The 18,228-nt window shown below is 37.6% G+C and overlaps 1 protein-coding gene across 5 annotated transcripts in view; it reads right to left on the reverse strand.

Moving 5' to 3' along the window:
• SSBP2 (single stranded DNA binding protein 2) overlaps positions 1-18,228 on the reverse strand; it is a 130,078-nt gene that overhangs the window by 32,859 nt on the left and 78,991 nt on the right. For 3 of the 5 annotated variants that reach the window (XR_004354771.1, XM_032676733.1, XM_032676734.1), the window contains exon 5: positions 10,654-10,743. The exons of the other annotated variants lie outside the window; for them this stretch is intronic. Coding sequence is in view for 2 of the 3 variants with exons in the window: in XM_032676733.1 (XP_032532624.1) it covers positions 10,654-10,743 (90 nt within the window). In the remaining variant the exon portion in view is untranslated. The remainder of the gene's footprint in view (positions 1-10,653; positions 10,744-18,228) is intronic. 5 annotated transcript variants of the gene reach the window in all.

Genomic DNA, 18,228 nt, shown 5'->3' on the forward strand with positions numbered 1-18,228 from the left:
AGGGTTTAAATCTTCTTCTGATCTTTAAACAAGAGAATCCAGGTACAATTGCCATCAATGACTAATAGATTTCGAATAGTCCCTATGGTTTAACTTACCCCAAAAATTTTACCGCTAAAAACTTAAATATTCTTATTTTTGTCATTTGTACTAAACTTCTTCCTCTCCACCACCAATGTCATGGTTGTCCACAAAAAGATTCTACCAAGATGTATCAAGACAACAAAGACATTCTGTCCAACATTTTAAAGAAAATATGTTAAATATTAAAGCTTTTCCTTACAGTGGGAACATTTTCTAAAGTCTCCAAGAACACATTATTAAGCACCAGGATTCTGGAAGACACGAAGCAGCAGAAAGTTTGTGACACATGTTTTTTCACTCCATCCTTTGTCATTGATAAGAGCACCTGACATTTAGACTCTGAATTAGTTTTACTAAGTTTTCTACTAGTTCTTTGTTAGGAGCTGGTGACATTACCATGGTCTAGGGAGGCTTTACATTTCTTATGGCAAGAATCCCTCTGTCAGCGACTTCTTGGGAACTCTGTCTTCCCCTTCTCTTGCAGCACAAACACCCCAAAACTCAGTGGGTCCAAAATCCTGGTACTAAACCAAAACCAGTGGCCACAGACTTTGAACTGGTCTCCCAGCACTTGCTTCTGATGATAAAAATTAATTCTGTGCAAGCTGAAGACTTGGACCCAAACACAAAACACCCGTGACCCAAACACAAAACATCAACCATTCACCCAAAAACCCTCTAAACCAAAACCAATTAAAAAAAAAAAAAACCAAACCCCAAAGCAAAACAAAAATAACCCAAACCAAACTGAAAAACAGGAAAAAAGTCTAAACCAAATACCAAACAAACCCCAAACAATGAAAAAAACCAAAAATAATATGAATAAAACAAAATATCTGAGATATGCCATATCTAAGTCATGGATGAGATGGAGATACCACCACCACACCTACTGACACCAGTATATCATAATTCTTGCCTGCAGGTATGGAATTCAGTAATTTGGCACCACAAAAAGTATCTTGAAGTCTGCCATCAGGCAACTAAGACCAAAGAAAGCAGGAGCTTCTACTTAACTGGATGAAAATGAGGCCAGAAAGGAAAAACCTTTTGTGTTATTGCCACAGAATATTTGTATTTATCAATCTAGAGTGAAAAAAAGAAAACCCCAAAAACCTAAAAGGAGAAAATAATTAGAATACTAAAAAAATACTAAAATGAGACTACACAAAATAAAATCAAGATGTGAAATGTTAACTTTAGTAATCACCTTGCTCTTATTTACAGCATCCTGCAATGTTAAATTGTTACAAATACTTTAAAAGAGGACAAATTCAAGAACATGAATGATGTGCTAGAAGCTGTAGCACTTTTTTGTTATCTTTCTGCTAAAGAACAATCGACTGTGTACAGGGACAGCAAAGGGTATCTCATATCTGTGTATTTAATGCAATTTTCTGAGTTGTGTGTGCATACGCAATGTGAAAGTCTTGTAAAATTCTATTTTTCTTAGTTCACTACACAAGGGGATGAACAGAAATCAAGTTTCTGAGTACGGAAGTCTGAAGAATCAATGTTGCAGCACAGTGGTCTCACTGCCCATGTGTGGGTGGCAGAAAATGTGATTTCACAAAAATATCCAGCAGGAAGCTGATGTCATAAAGGCACAGAAGCTGGGATGTTTCTCTGCCACTTGTGCAATTCTTACTCTCTTTTAGTTGTTCAGGCAGCTATAAAATATGGTGTGGTTTAGTTTTCATCTTTACCTAATAGTGGTGGAACAAAGGATTTAAAAGATGATGTTCTACTAAGCATAACAGATTTCAATAAATCTATTTTTATTTTTAATTTACTTCCCTTCCAGAAGCTGGAATTACAATTTACTTCCTTCCAGACATGGGTGAGGGCTTTTTGCATTGACATCTTTATCTTTTTTTTTTCCCTCATGCCTTACCTTTATCAATCATAATTTGACTCACGTAAACTTGCAAAATTTACCATAATCCATAGCTAAATAAATAATCTTGAATATTTAAATTCCTATCGAGACTGAATTGACTGTAAATATATTTTTTCATTTTTTTTAACCTGCATTATCAAACTGAGATCTATCTTCTCAGATTACATGTTTCAACACAAACCCTGAGAGATGGATGATGCTTTTAAAATGAAAAACATCTCTCAGGGGAACAACACACACAAATGAAAAAACACAGGGTGAGACAGGACTTTAGCACTTGGTATGAAATGGTATTAATATAGTTTGTGTAATTCAGTCACCACCAGCAGCACAAACACTAAACACTACTTATCACTAGATGCTTAAAACGTAACACAGGCTTCATTTGCACACAATACAGTAAATAAGTTTAAATTAATTGTGCAGCTACTTGAAGAGCAGATATTGGAAGAGGGCTGAAGCTGCCAGAGACGGGGTTATATCCCATATGGGAATTCTGAAAATGACCCAATCTCTTCCTTTTTGCAGATAAAGTTCTAAATTTTAACAAGTGAAACAAGTAAAAAAATCTTTGTTCTCCTCTCCCTGTTAAAATTCTATTCCTGGTTAAAAGGTTTGGTACTACAGTATTATTATTATTATTATTTCTCCTCCTTCTCCTCTTTTCCATCCAAATGGTAAAAAATAAGACTGCTAGATATTTTTGTTTCGTTTTCTTATTAGAGTAGACAACATTGTGATATAACTCCTTGAGAGTCCCATATTTTAGAAAATGCTTTATAGGTGCTTTACAACTACTACTTCCATTCTGAAATGGAAATTTAAACCCCTCTCAGAGGAATGAGAGTTTGAACTCCTGAAAAGGACCAGCGGAGAACCATAAAATAAATGTGAATTGAATTTATTCAAGTTACCTCGCAGTTCATGTACTTTTCATTTATTTAGTTTTCACTATGATTTTTTTTTTGTGGAATCTCCATCAGCAGGAACAGTCACCATAGTTTTAATGACAATCTTCATTAACACATTTTTAATTCTAACCAGGACTAAACTCAATTAGCTTCCTAAATGACACATTCTGAGATCAGATCAGTGCAAACATGTAACTTACCCTCTGTGAGGCTGGGACAGGCCATCACTAATTCTGAACTAAAAATTGTTTTCCTATTCAACTGCATTTTACTGTAATTACCCTGCTAATTACAGTACCCTTCTTGTCCTGCTCTGCTCCCCCAGTGGCAACCACAGTGTTAGAGGGCTTTGGTTTGTATTTTACTGAAGTATTTCAGCAGTGAAATTTGTGTTATATACTACACATCTTGCAATCTACCAGTGCAAACCAAACTAGCTGTTTTTACTTTCGCTATTTTCCATAAAATTGTGTTTTCTCAGCACTCAGATGGGACTTCTGTCTATGTTGGCCTTTCCTGATGACCATACCTACTACCATGAGCAAGTTCTTTTCTGTCCTTCAGAAAAAGAACCCTTAGAAAATTCATTCTCATATTTATAGTTTTCCAAGTCAGAATGACAACCTATAAACAGCAAGAGGTAAGAGGTCTAATTTAATTCACAGTATAGAGCAAAATTAATAATTTTTTTCTAAATTGAAAAGCCTTCCAGAGACATTTGTCTCAAATTCCAAAGTTACAGCAATGCCAGCATTTCAAACAAATTCCATGATTTATCCCTTGTAAAAAAATGCAAGTTATTCCACCATATGGGAGAATATTGCAATATATACCTTCTTAGGTGTAGACAAATGAAGAAACAAAACCTTATTTAAAAGAAACAAACCTAAAGCCAGGTGTGCTCTTAGATGATCTTTAGGAATTGATGACCGTTAGGAATTGCACTGTAATTATACCTGTCTCACTTTATGGGAAACATCATTATCTCGTGCTCAAGATTTAGTAACTGAGAGACAAAGTGGCCAAGTTCTGCACATAAGACTTTTACGCATTTTTGAAAGAAATATAAATTTTAGAAGGGTTATTATCTACATGCACCTTAAACCAGGCTAATATTTTTATTTTAATTTTTAATAAATGCAAATACTACAGAAAATGCAGTATTTCAAACTTGCCACACCAAAATATCCAGGATGCATCACATTTAAAAATAAAAATTAAAAAACCCCTTTAGACAACACACAGACAGACCACTTGACCTTGAGAAAGCATTTCCTTAAATTTAGTGAACCTGATTGTGATACATGACTGATCTTTTGGAGTAGCTTTGACAATGACAAGCTGAGGTTTGTTACTCCTGCTTTTACATTTAATAAATACAACATTCCAAAGCACTGTCATCCCTTTTGGCTTTCAACCTAAGCACTTGTGGCTCCTGCAAAAAGTGAGATTATGAACATGAACCAACCTCAGGAGAGAGGAGTATCACTTACAACTAACAACCCTTCCTCTGCTCTCTCCAGCACCACTTCAGCAGCGAATATAACACTAATTTTGGTGTACGGTCACTACCCTTAGATTTCTAAGGTTTATCTTACAAAGAATTTCAATTTTCAGGATGAAATTATAAAGCTGAGAACAGATCTCCTGGGAAGATGACTTGCGCCCTCTTCCCCTGGAAGGGGAGGTGGGGGGCTCACAGCTGATTTAGCTGCTCAAGCTGAGCAGTTTTAATTTCTTCCAACAGTTACGAGCAGTAAAACCATTACCACAACTGCAGGGAAGGATTATCGAAGCCAGCAGATGTTGGGTATCTTTCTCTCTTTAAAGATGACTTTACTCCTCGTATTTTAGAGAAAAGGAATCACATATACACAAAAAAAGACAAAAAAGTCTTGCCAAATGATAATACCCTCTCACATAGTCTAAGAAGTCTTAAGATTAAAAACTGAATACTTTAAAATGCAGCATGATACTAGTGAGGACAAAATGCATAGATCTGAATTCTGCAAAAATTAGGCATACCAATATTATTATGCACTTGGGTATTCCCAGCCTGATACATTGGGGTGAATGCATTTACAAACAATGGAGATTCCAAAAAATACAATAAAATTCTTCTTACCTGAATTAATAATATAAACCTGGGGAGAAAAAAAATCCCCTTTAAACTCTTATTTTCACAGCTTTTCAAGGCCTACCAAAGCTGCTACTTTGCCCACAGGCTGTGTTTGTAGCTTTGGTGACATTTCATTCTTTTGTAACAGTATTTTCACAATATCCAGGATGCTTTCAAGCTTCTGGGACTTCACTGTGCCTGCTCTGCTCAAAATTCTTAAACTTTTCACTCCTTCACCTGCAACTGCCCTGTTTGCTCCACTGGAACTGAGGCTGGGTGTGGACATGTGCCAAATCCAGCTAATTCTGCAATTGCGTCCCAGTTTGTTTGCAAGGATTTTAGCTTTAAAAGAAAAAAGGTATAGGCAATGCTACAAAAATTGGGAAACCGTGAAGGTCAGCACTCAAAGGTGAGTGATGGAGCAGGATCTGAGGATAATGAGGTGTTTCTGCTTGAAGGTGGGAGACAAAATACAGAGAAACTCCTGGAAAACCAGGAAACTTCATGAGTGTTAAAAGGAAGACAAGAGTTGGAACAGCTCAAAGGGAGTTAAAAATAAACAAAAAGTTTTTAAACATTTGGAACCAGGAATCCTCACCCCTTGCACAAACAACCACTTTAGTGGACAATTCACTCCAAAACGGCTTTAAAGGGATGCCGGAGGATTCCTCTCTCCCCATCTTCCCTACTGCAACTGTTTTCATCAAATGCTGCATTTACTGAATTTGTAACAGCAGCTCTATTGTTTAAAAGTGTATTACACCATGACTTCACTGTAAATATTGTCAGTGTTAAGTGTGAACTAAGCAGGACATCACAGAGATGTTTTACAGCCTTACATGACAGTTTAGAAACTTATCTCCTTTACATAGGTAAGTAGTTCACTATATCTGTTTCAAAATGCAAGAGGAACATGTTACTGATTTTTTAATTCACTGACTTTGCTTATTAGCACTATCTAAATGTTTAACTTTACATATATTTCTTTTTATACATATATTTATATATTTATATAAATAGTAATGCTAGGTAGAAAGATAAATGGAAGAGTCCTTTCTGCTCATGTGCCTCACTGTAATGATGTTCTTCTGAAGCATTAGGTCAGCTCTACTATGACAAACAAGGCTAAAAATACTACTTTAGAATAACACGGATTGAGCTAAAACAAGCATGAACAGCTGCCACTAGATGGCAAGACAGGCTCACAGTAATTTAAAGGGCTAGGTTTGGTCTGTTTCGGTTTTTTTTTCCGCCTTTATATAAGAGGAATATGTAACATTCGTATTTCAAACATGGTGTCGACACTTCTTTTCCATGACATTCCAAGTTTATCTAATGATCTTACATTGGTGAATGAGGCAAACTTGAAAATCCCTTTAGAAAACACAGGTACCATGGAATGTTTAGTGGGTAAACTCAACTAGAACAAATTTTAACAGATTTGCTTAAAAATTGAGTTTAAAAGAAAAAGCATGTGAAAAGGTACAGACAGTGGTAAACTTAACTTTCAACAAAATTATCAAATTATATAAGTGAACTGTCAATTTATAAAACAACATGCTTCCCCCTATGGTCTTTAAGGTCCCTTTCAAACCATCCTATGCTACTCTATTTTAAACTCAGCATTTAGTTGTGCTAAAACTGGAAAATTAACTAAAAGGCAAATAAAATCCTGAGAAATCAATACTTTCCATTCTTTTTAAAAATTCAAAATACTTCAGTGAACACACCCCCTGAAACTTCCCTCTGGTCTCTGTTTATTTGCTTACTATTTTTATTTATTTTTATATATATAATAACCATATATACATATATATTTTATATTCTGAAAAAATCCAAATGTAACTTTTCTCAAGTTTTTTTGCTGACTTTGAAAGATCAATGAAGGGATGGATGGAAATATCCATGGAAACTGCTGAAGAGCGGCAGCTTGCACCTGCAGGACTGGATGTGAAAATCTGAGTGTCTTTAAACTCTATGACCTAATCCTCTCTGATCACAGGTGGAAGAATTTACCTCACTGCAAATGAGTTTTTAAGAGCCTTGTGTAAAGCTCTGGCTGGTGACAATTTATATATCCACTAACACCCAGACCCAAAGGTAATTATTTATTACAATTTTATTCAGTTTTTCAGCTGCCCTCTGTCAGGATCAGGCTCCAAAGAGAGGGACACAGACCAGGTCATGTTGATCTCTGTGGCTGGACATATGAAGAAACTTACAAATGACACAGACTAAAAAATGTCTAAAAACTGATACAGAAAATGTCCCAAATTACTTTATTTTACTAACACAGTAGTGAAGTGCCTTCCTCACACCTGAGCTCCATAAACAGGAAGTGGTCTAAGGGAAAACTGGTAAAACGATTTCCAGACTCAGGCTGGAGTTAGATGAGCATTTTATAGATATGTAAAATCATCTTATGCAATAGAATATAGTTTTACAACTTCTATTGCCCAAGTAACTGTTTGGGCTCTCCTATTTGGAGTTTCAGTGTGTTGTACAGCAGAACTAATGCCTTCACTGCTCCTGTAGTCCCGAACACTCAAGTTTTGCTGCTAATGAACCAAGAGTAGGCTCAGTTATTGTATCACTTTTTTTTATTTCCAGAGTCTCACTATTGTACAGACTAAAAGAAGATGAGGACAAAAAATACATACCTATGACATTTAAAATTACATTAAAGCCCAACAAAGGAGGAGGAAATTGAGGCACATCCTAACTCCTTATAAACCTGTTTTCTTGACTTCTCAAATTTCACTTCTGACACTGTAAACAATTCTCTTTTTTTTAGACTAAAAAAGTCTTTAGTCTTCAACTAAAGAAGTCATTTAGTTGAAAATAGCACTGCATAACTCCACCACCTTCCCTTCACTGTATCATTGTTTCAGACTGTCAGCACTGTAGTGACCGTCATCCATAACCTGAATTGAAGTATAAAAGTACAGCAGGTACATGGAGACACAAGAAAAATTCAGCTGATGGCTTCAGAAACTCCACCTCTGTGGACCAGGCATGAAATGCCAGAGGTTGCTAATTAACTTCAGTGCTAGTGGTCTAAATATGCAAGAAAACCTCATTTTAGAAAGAGCAGAGTTTTACCACATACTGTCTGAGAAACCATAATTCTCCCTTATTTAGCTACCTCCATCTGTTACACTAACATACTGTATTATTTTATAAAATAAAAATATATTTATTTTCTTTTGTAAAAAATAAGATTTTTTTTTTTTAAAAAAAAAACCCCAAAGTTCTCAAAAATTGTGTTAATGGTCAGCAGAGCCAGCCTTAAGGGAATCTCAGTAATGATCCTTTGCAGCACAGTCCCTGCCTGGACTTCCATGTTCCCCTGACCTGTCTGATAAGAATCCATTGCAGCAGCCATGACTTCCAGTTTGGTTACATCACCATGAGTGGTTTATGCCCACCTGAAACACAGTTTCAGTGCAAAACCAAGAGAAAAGAAATTACTCTATATCATCTGAGCTCTCCAAGCAGAGCTGGAAATCAGTGGCTGTCAACAGCCTCAGCTTAGGCCAATCCAAACAGCTCATGAAAGCAACAAAAGGCATCCTTATAGTTCCACGATGACCTTCTAGATAAATTTTAGGTTAAAAGAAGTTGAAGAGCTACAATGCTTTTGTATTGCAAAGTCTCAGAGAACTAAATATAGACATAAGCACCACTCTCCACTCTCCCCGTAATCTTCCTTCTCCTGAAGAACAAAATTGTTTGCCTTCATCACCCAAGAGGAAGCTGCAGGTCTGAACTGCAAACTCTTGGTGAAAGAGGACTGGAGTTTGTCAGTACTCAGAACAAGGCAGATGAAGATGTTTTCTGTGGTTTGGTTCCTCTCAGGACCAGACGGGACCAGAGAAACTGCAGGAGAGGACAGAGAAATGCACTGTCTAATTAAAGGTGTACAAGGAAAACAGTACCTACGAAGGCAGTAGGAAGTTTTCATCATGAGTTTCTCTCCCTTGTTTGTGATTTCACCTATGTTTCAGGGCAGCAGATGATGTTCCCCAATTTTCAGGTTTCACAGGCAGAGCTGTATCTGTCAATACATTTTCTTGTCAGATGAATTGACCTTGGTGAGACTTGGCTCCCACTGAGGTTTCACAATCTGGTATTAAACTGCTGCCTGACAGCACTCACTCCAACACCACCACACTGTCTGCGCTCATCAGCTTTACACATACCTTACAGTTTCCACCACACTGGAATGTAAATGACTGGATTTTGGCTCAGCTCCCCTTGGTGGGATTGCTCCCAACCATATCAATGCACCCATTATCAAACCTGCACTTGGATTTGCAAACCTACATGTATTCTTAAGCAGATGACTGCAGCAAAAATTAATAATACTTTGAAAAAAAAAGTTAATTTTCAATCCCAGGCCTTGCAAAAAGAGCAGGCTGCTGTTGTCGCTTCAAGTAAGACTCAAGCCAGGCACTGGCAGACAAGGAAATTTTACCCACACTTAACTTTCTGTCATCGTGTCTTTCTTACATCTTTAAAAGATCTAGAGTGGCTGGAAGTCTTTTCACGCTTCTAAAAACAAAACGCCCACATCCTCCTTCTGCAAAACCTTTAAAATAGTTACTCTCTCCTCTGCACTTCACATACTTGTCCTATTGGTGCCCTTTCCCCCTCTTAAATGTCACCCCAGACAATAACAGAAAAAAAGTTAATTCCTTTGACATCACAACTGGAGTGGGTGACTGAAGTAAAAAAAAAAAAGAAAGAAAGAAAAAAGTGAAGTATTAATACAATCTAAAAATTAAGATAAAATTGTGTGTAAAAAAAATCTACCTAACCAGCTGCTAAAGGCAGGAAAAGCAGAAATAAATTAATTAATCAGTTCTGCCAACTCCAGAGGATTTTGTGACTGGCAGCAGTCAGATATTTTCCACTTCACTTGCACTTATCTTTTCATTCATGTATCAAAAATCATGCCTTAGTTTGCCAATATAGAGAAAACCAAGTGAGTTTTGGTGAAGAGGAGACACAACCTCAACCTGGGAGTACTCCAGACTCAGATTACAAGTATCAGGTTGGCCTTGCATTAAAAGATGCCATTTTTTCCATCATAATATCCTGCACTGTCAGTGTCCAAAATGCTCACCAGGTGTTTAGTTTCACTAAACGCAATAGAAGCAACACATGGTATAAATCCTGGACTTGTTTTTTTGGGCACTGGGGTTGGGATCTTCAACGTGCAAGGAGATTGCCCAGGCTTAATTCCCACTGAAGCCTGAAGACCTCAGAGATCTGGCCTGTGGCTTAGCACAGAGCTGAACACAACCAACAACATTCTCACTTTAAAAGTTCCATGTAATGTCATGTATATTATCATAAGAAATTATTTTAATATTATACTCACTCAAGCATTTTCAATCTCTACTCATAAAATGGCAATGTTTCTTGTTCTTGAAAGGACTTGTGCTGTACTATTTCATAAACTACAGTCAGGTCCCTTCCTTTAAACCTATTCGCTCTTGTTTAAAAATAAACTCAAATATTGCACCATATAGTGAGACATAGTTTAGGCAAGAATCTTTTCTACAGACTTGCACACAGTATCACAGAGGATTTTCTATCCTGAAATGCCTGTAATCATAATTTTTTCTGAATACCTGAAAAAACCCCGGTGGTACAGGACCTACTGGCATGCCATCTCCTGGGGGAATGTTTCCTAGCACTGGACTGGGAGCTGCTGCAGCACTCTGAAAAGAACAAAGGGAAAATAAACCTTTGTCATTGCATTGGTAGGCATTAAATCCCCTCCCCAAAAAACCCCAAAACCTGACCAAAGTGCAGAAAGTCATTCTCTGGGTATTTCATTACGTCATTGTTTCATCTGAAGGTGAATTAAAATTGTTTAGTTGTCACCTCTACAAGTATCATGATTTGTGAAAATAACAAATGAGGGGAAGGATGCCAGAGACTGTATGCATCCATTAGACAGATTGACTAAATTTAAAAGAATATTGCATCTGAGTATGTCTACAGACACAAATGTGAGTGTAACTTGCACACTTTTTCTTGTATTACATGTATAAACAGCCTCACACATGCACAAGGATACACATACAGCATAAACTAAGTAATTTATGCATTTTATCAGTGATTTCCAAGCACTCTAAAGATAATTTCATCGGACTGTAATATTCTCTCACAACAAGAAGCTCCAAAACAGGATTCTGTTACAAACAGCACAAGAAGGGATGCTCACAATTCTGCTGGTAATGCCCATGGATTTTACCAAGCCCAGAAATAACCACCATGACAAATTAGAAGAATTTGGGTTATGGTTTTGGAAGGGAAAAGAGAAAAAAGGGATTTCTAAGGAGTGAATCAGAGGATGAAATCAGTTACCTTTGCAAATCCTTCAGCTGGAATAAGCGATCAAAGAATATTGCTCCTGGCAATTTATAAAGCAGGAGATTGTCACACAAAAAGAGAAGCCAAACTGCTTCTGTTGTCATGTGTTGGAACCTCAATTACTTTTAATTTCTAGCAGTCTTCCTTCCTGCAATGTGTTTCTGTAGGGCATGAGTCTGAATCACCTATAAAGGCTTGAAAATCTCCTGTGAAAGTATTCAAGCCCACAAAATGCACTCCGAGCCACTGGCAGGTTACTAATGACCTGCCAATACCTGCCCTGCAGAACACACATGGTTGATGCTTATTAAATTATCACTCCATTTATTGTGTTCTTACACTCGATGTCCAAAAGATGCAGATATGCAAATTGTATTTCCAGGTGTTTGGCACACTACCTAGGAAGTTAAGGAATAGTGCTGGAAAGACCTGAAAACTGGCACAAAGGAGGGCTGACCTTTTTAAACCAAGCAAAAGGAAATATTCCATTAATTACCACAGATTTATTTCTTTTTCAATGGCTTAAACTGTGTTTTAGAGTCAAAGTTATGAACAACATGTCCCTGTGCTGCCCGAGCTGAGCCCACCTCTGCTGGCCTTGGAATGTGCACTGTGGGATGTCCAGCGGAGCACAAAGCATTGGAACAGAATCCAACAAATCACTGGACAAACACGTCCCAGCAGGTCCAAGTCTCTGCTAGGAGGGAACAAACTCTGGGGATGCAGAGCTCCTGCTGAGTTCACGCTCTTCCCCACTTTGAAAATGACTTTAAAAAAGTAAAATGGCAAATTACACTCAGCACTTTATAAAAAACAGAGAGAGAAGGAAATAACGACTATCCCAAAACAGGGGGAGAAAAGGGTTAAAGTTATAACTGTTAGCCATTAAACGTCCTAAGAGGGCTTCATAACAAATATACCTAAAAATAACATTTTCATAATTGTCTCAATGGAGGTGGGTTTTTCAAAATTTTAAAATTTGGGTGCTTTTTTTTCCCTTTTCTGACTCTGCCGTAGCACTCATCCCAGAGGAACCCAGTACTGACCCCGGGTGAATTCCCAGAGATTCCCAGGGAGGTACTGCATTGTGTTGGGTTTATTTATTTGTTTACCAGGTTATTTGAGAATCGATTACACCATCCAGTTCACAGATACTTGTGCAAAACCACCTCTCCCCTGCATTTCTGAGCAAGGAGGGAGGGCAAGATGATGCCACAACAGCAGATCAGTTGTACTGACATTTCTGGTACTACTTAATAATTGTAAGAATTCTGTAGTTGCAGCCATTTTGGCATAGTCCAGTCTCGGGTGTTACAGAAACTTCAACTTCCACCCTTCATTATGCAATGTACTGTGGGTTTTTTTCTGTTTTCATGTTTCCCTGGGATTTTCTTCCCTGACGGGTAATGAAGTTCCAAAATCAGAAATAAAGCATTTTCAGTATTTTAGGCATATTACATTTTCTCCCTTGTACTAAATAATGAATCTTTTAACAACTTACATCAGGTAGATCAATAAACAAATCTGCAACTCCTGCATGGAAATATTCTTATTTATTCTATCCTGATGAATTATTCAGTTCTTTTTTCACAGTCCCACAGCAAACCATGGCTTTCTTTTGCATTCCTTACAAGTTGTTCATCATTTATAACTCCATTAGTTTGACATTTTAAATATTTGCAATTTGCTTTCCCTTCTTTCCATAAAATGATGAAATAGGAAAATTTAAACAGTATAATCTTTTTGTACATATCTTATCTCCTTAAAAATGGAGAACTGTATTTGCTTTTGTAGCTAAAATACTGAATTTGTACAATTTACAATTATTAATTAAAATGGTGTGCTTGAATGAAAGTTATTGTGGTCACTCCTTGCTCTACCCAAGCTATTCTCAACAATGGTAAAGTAGATGATTATATTAAAAAAACCCACTAGCTATGGTTTAGGATGGATTTTACAATAAGGAAATCACTGATAAATAAAAAATAGAATCATTTGGCTATTTCATTAGTACAGGATCTAAAGTATAAAAATCCAGAGAGAAGTCTGCAAGATATAGGTCATTTTTGAGGCCATCACAAGAAGTGCCTTATGATGGAAGCTCACAGAAGAATTTGATTTGAAACCAAAGAATGCTACCAAAAAATGGCTTGAATTTATAAAAAACCTTATATGACTCATTCTTTAACCAGGGCATTTAATTCCAGATATTTTGTCTACAGTAAGATACCCTTATTTTTATCCCGTTAGCAGTTTTTCACATATTACTAAATTTGTTCAGTCAAAGGAGAGTTCTGTTTTTAAGTCTGACTGAAGAAAAAATGATGAGGGAGGAGTTGGACCCTACACATAAAAATTATTATGGCCACTGTTGGCCACTCAATTCGTCATCTAACCCTCCACAAACCTCCTAAACCAGCCCTACATCCATATTACTAACTTACTAGCTGTTATCCTACAAAATTACTTCTAGTTCACAGTATTTCATGCCCTCTCCACTTACTGCAAACAAACAGGAAATTAACTGAACAGACACAGATGTGATTAATTTATTTTTATCACATTTTACTGTGTTGAGTATCTTTGATACAACTATGTTGTCTTCTTTAGGAGAACACTTTAAAAATTGCTGTTTCTCTTTTTTTTTCCTAAGGACAAAGGATAAATATTCAGTATTACTTTTTCAAGTTCATTAATTTAGGAAATGATGGGAATTAAAGAATTTAAATGCAGTTGTTGTTTCTTTTTTTTTTCTCTGGAAAGACAAATGATGGATGATTACTATTTCCAATCATATTTACCACTTGCTTAATTTCTGGTCATTGACAGCTCTGAAGTGCCAGACATACTGCAGCCAATATTGTAAAAAGATGGCAAATTTCCATTTGTAAACACTTCAACTTGTAACTTATCAAGTGTTTCTAAGCCATCAGCCAGTCACTGTAATAGTCCTTCACTATTTTTACCTACCAGAAGTTAGAGAAAGAAGTACTAAGAGGAATTTCACTGAATAACCACTAGAAACCTTCTAATTTTCTTCAAGATAGAACATGAAAGTACTCATCACTCTGTACAAAAAAATAAATTAAATTTAAAAAAATTAATTTAAACAAGCTTCCATTCCTTTTTACAAAGCCTCTGAACACTCAGCTGCATGCAACAGAGCCATAAAATGAGTGGCCTTGGTTTACTAACATCGAAGTGGAAGATTGTGCCCAAAAAGGTGAATTCATCACATTGAAAGAAGTGAGTAATTACAAAGATCTGGATCACGAGACCTAATTAAATCTTGGTGCAGTTCCATTGCTATATATTTGTGTAAACTGTGTAATTTCTGTTGTGTAACAAGAAGGCTTTTACGTCACAGCAGCAACCTGAGAACTGTAATTGTGGAAGGTCATTCTTTGTAAATTCTCAGTTCTCCTCAAACTGCAGCTTCTTATGGTTTGATGTGGACTCTGGCATTGTATTTCTACCCATCCCATCTTACACATTATTATGAGTGATAAAGAATAACAGTAATACAATCAATGTAGATGAAAAAAATCACACATTATCTTTTTTTTGGGGGGGGTGGGGGGGGGGGGGTGGGGAGAAAAGAGTTCAACCAGAAAGAGCAGACCTGTTGATGGTGATGGTACACTCTGGGACTCCATCCATTCTCCTTTCCCAAGAAATCTACCCCCAAACCAACCTCATTCTGAGTAAATCCTCCCCATATCTGAGGCAGGACCACACTTTGTCCAACTGCACCCCAGTGCCCAGTGAAATTATGTTACAATGCTGAAAACCAGGTACTGGGTTGGAACAGAAATTATCTGTAAGGAAAGCTTTGTTATCAATGAATAAAAGGACTTCAAATTCTTGTCAAAAGACAGCCTTTCAGTCCTGTCTCTCAGCTGCTTCTTGGATTATTTAGGATTTAATTTCCAGATAAGGGTTTTTTCTTTGTCTGATTATGATTATAAAGACAAGTTATTTTAAAAGGAACCTTCATTACTGACTGGAAGTTACTAAGATCAGTATTATGCATAGGTATCAACAGAATGTTCACTTACAAAAAAGGAAAAATAATTTTGCGTTTTAAATACGAGAGTAAAAGTATGAAATTCTTTTGAATTTCTGCCCACTCTTTTTTTTCCCCCCACAACAGAACTATCCTTAAAAGTAGAACACTTGGCTTTTCCTGCTTCCTTATGAAGATTCAAAAAATGATACTTCAGATAATGGTTTCCCACTGTGTTCTGTGAGAGCAGGGGTGTTCATTTCAGCTCAGTCCCGAGCCCTGTGTTATCCAGGGATGTGTGGTTGGGTACAGTGGGAGCTCTGGGGGCCACCCAGCCGAGATGCCCCTTCAGCACCATCAGACCCATCAGCAACAACCACCCTGCTGACAACAAAAGGCACTTGAGGACACCAAACACTGCTGTCAGAGCTCAGGGCCAAGCTGCAGTGATATTTCAACAAAATGACTTCTCTTCCAGTAGTGACACTAACAACCCCTCCCTCCAGGCCCCTGCAGGGACCAAGGCATCTCTGATCCCACCGCTCGACAACCACAAAATATTCCACGCGCTGTCTCATCCCCAAGACCATGTCTCTGTTGAACAACTGGCATTGCAGACCACAGGTTAACCCTCTGCCTTCCCCTCACCATGAGGAATCCAGGTGGGGATGGGAGATGCTTCTCCTCAAACAGAGTCAGCAGGAATTGTTGTATTTACATGACCGTGACCTGTTACATGTATCCTGCTGGATCTCTGAATTCCTAGATATTCACTGCGCTCAAGACATGACATGCTGCACAAAGCAGCACTGTGATCACTACTCATTTTTCCCTCCTTCTTTCCAAACACACTCCATTTATTCCTTCTTTTTTATTTTTGATGCTCTATGGAAAATTCACAGTTGGTACAACTGTGCTAATTGGGCTGCTATGACAAGACTATCCTACACCCTGACTTTCTCTAGCAATTAAGTGGTTGGCACAGTGTCTTTTAATCATTTAATTAATCTAATTGTTAAAGCCATTTTGTTTTCCAAAGATTTTTGAGATTTCCAGAGTCTTTTATTCCAGTTCTCATGTCCCAGCACTCCACACAACAGGCAAGTGCTTTCCCATTTTAGGAATATAGTGATTAATAAGATGAAAGTTTGTCTGTATCTCTTTGTTCTTTCCCAGTTATGAAACCAATGAAGAAATATGCTGTGAGCTGAAAGACTGAAATTCGATTATGAAATGGAAAGTAGCCCTGTTAGGGGTTATCCTCAGGTTGTCTGGGAGTGATTCAGCAGTGCTGGCAATATATGCACAATTTCGGAGGGGGGGTGCGGGGGGGAACCCAAACAAACAAAAAAGCTCCCAGAGTAATTCCCTCACTATTCAAAATGGATTTTTGTCTCCGTAAGTAGCTAGCTAGCTGGAAAAGTCATATGCACAAACCCCAAAATTTTCAGAGGGAGATGAACTGCAGGATTTACTTAATGAAGCAACCTCTTTCTCTGCTCAAGAAATTTCATGTTTGTGTGTCCTTGTCTGGACCTTCATGTCATGAAACTCCCCTTTAAGAACCACTTACTAAAACACCAACTACATATATATTACTGCTTTTCAAGGCTGTACTCTAAATGTTATTACTCTGCCCTAAAACATGAAAACATGTGACTTCCCAATATTGTAATACTGACAGCACACTTCCACAGAGAAAACTTACTGAAGCAGCCATTTCTTGATTTTTTTTTAACATTACCTCCATTATTGATTGGGTTAGTGGTACATAGTACAATACATACTTTAGAGTCCCTAGCCTGAATTTTGTACCTTTAAAATCAGTGGTATTTCTTGTGTATGCAGGTGCTGAAAAATAAATACTTAATTCCACAACAAGTATGTGTTCATTTGAAGAAAAAACATGATAAATTTAAAACTCATGGAAAGCTGGCCTGTAAAGTATCTCATTTTTCTCAAGTCGCCTGAACATCTATCTTTGGATAAATGTAACTTGTTGAGCAGAGAGTTAACACCTCTAAGTGCTAAAACATAATTAGGCACTGTGCTTATGAAGACCTAACATTTTCATGCTGGTGTTTATTTGCTATAAAGTAGTTAAATGGAGTAGTCTGCAGGTAGTTGGAGCACAAAATGGTACTCCAAGGGGTAGTAGATTTCAAGAAATTGGCATCTGTCCATCCATTCACCCATCCATCCATCCATCCATCCATTCACCCATCCATCCATCCATCCATTCACCCATCCATCCATCCATCCCTCCTTCCCTCCCTCCATCCATCCATCCATCTATCCACCCTACAGTGACAGCAGAGGCAGAGGAGCGCTCAGTCCTCTAAGGACTGCCTCAGGAACGCTTTTTGGGATGTCCTGCTGTGAAAAACCCTAAACCCTCCCCTTTCTTTGGGAATCACACGCAAGAAAACAAAAACAGTGAGTGCCTACGGCTGGCTGAGGATTTGGGCAAGGAGCAAAGAGTAAAAACAGTGAGTGCCTACGGTTGACTGAGGATTTGGGCAAGGAGCAAAGAGTAAAAACCCCCGAGACCAAACCCTCTGTGTTTCCAAGTCACACGGCAGAGCAGGTGAATCCAAGGGGGTGTCTCAGGTGGCTTCTCCTTAGAGAACCAATTCTTCTACACCCCGTGGTGCGAAAATCCATAGTGGTGATAATGAGAACTTGACTCTTTTAGGGTTAACTGCCTCCTACAGCTCTTAAACACACCTTTAAAATCTTAATACTTTGCTTATTTTATTATCATTCCTGTTGTTAGGTAGTGCCCACACAGGTACTGGGGGGATGCTGATCCATGCACAAC

Source organism: Chiroxiphia lanceolata, chromosome Z (assembly GCF_009829145.1).
Source record: "Chiroxiphia lanceolata isolate bChiLan1 chromosome Z, bChiLan1.pri, whole genome shotgun sequence".
Classification (NCBI taxonomy): domain Eukaryota; kingdom Metazoa; phylum Chordata; class Aves; order Passeriformes; family Pipridae; genus Chiroxiphia; species Chiroxiphia lanceolata.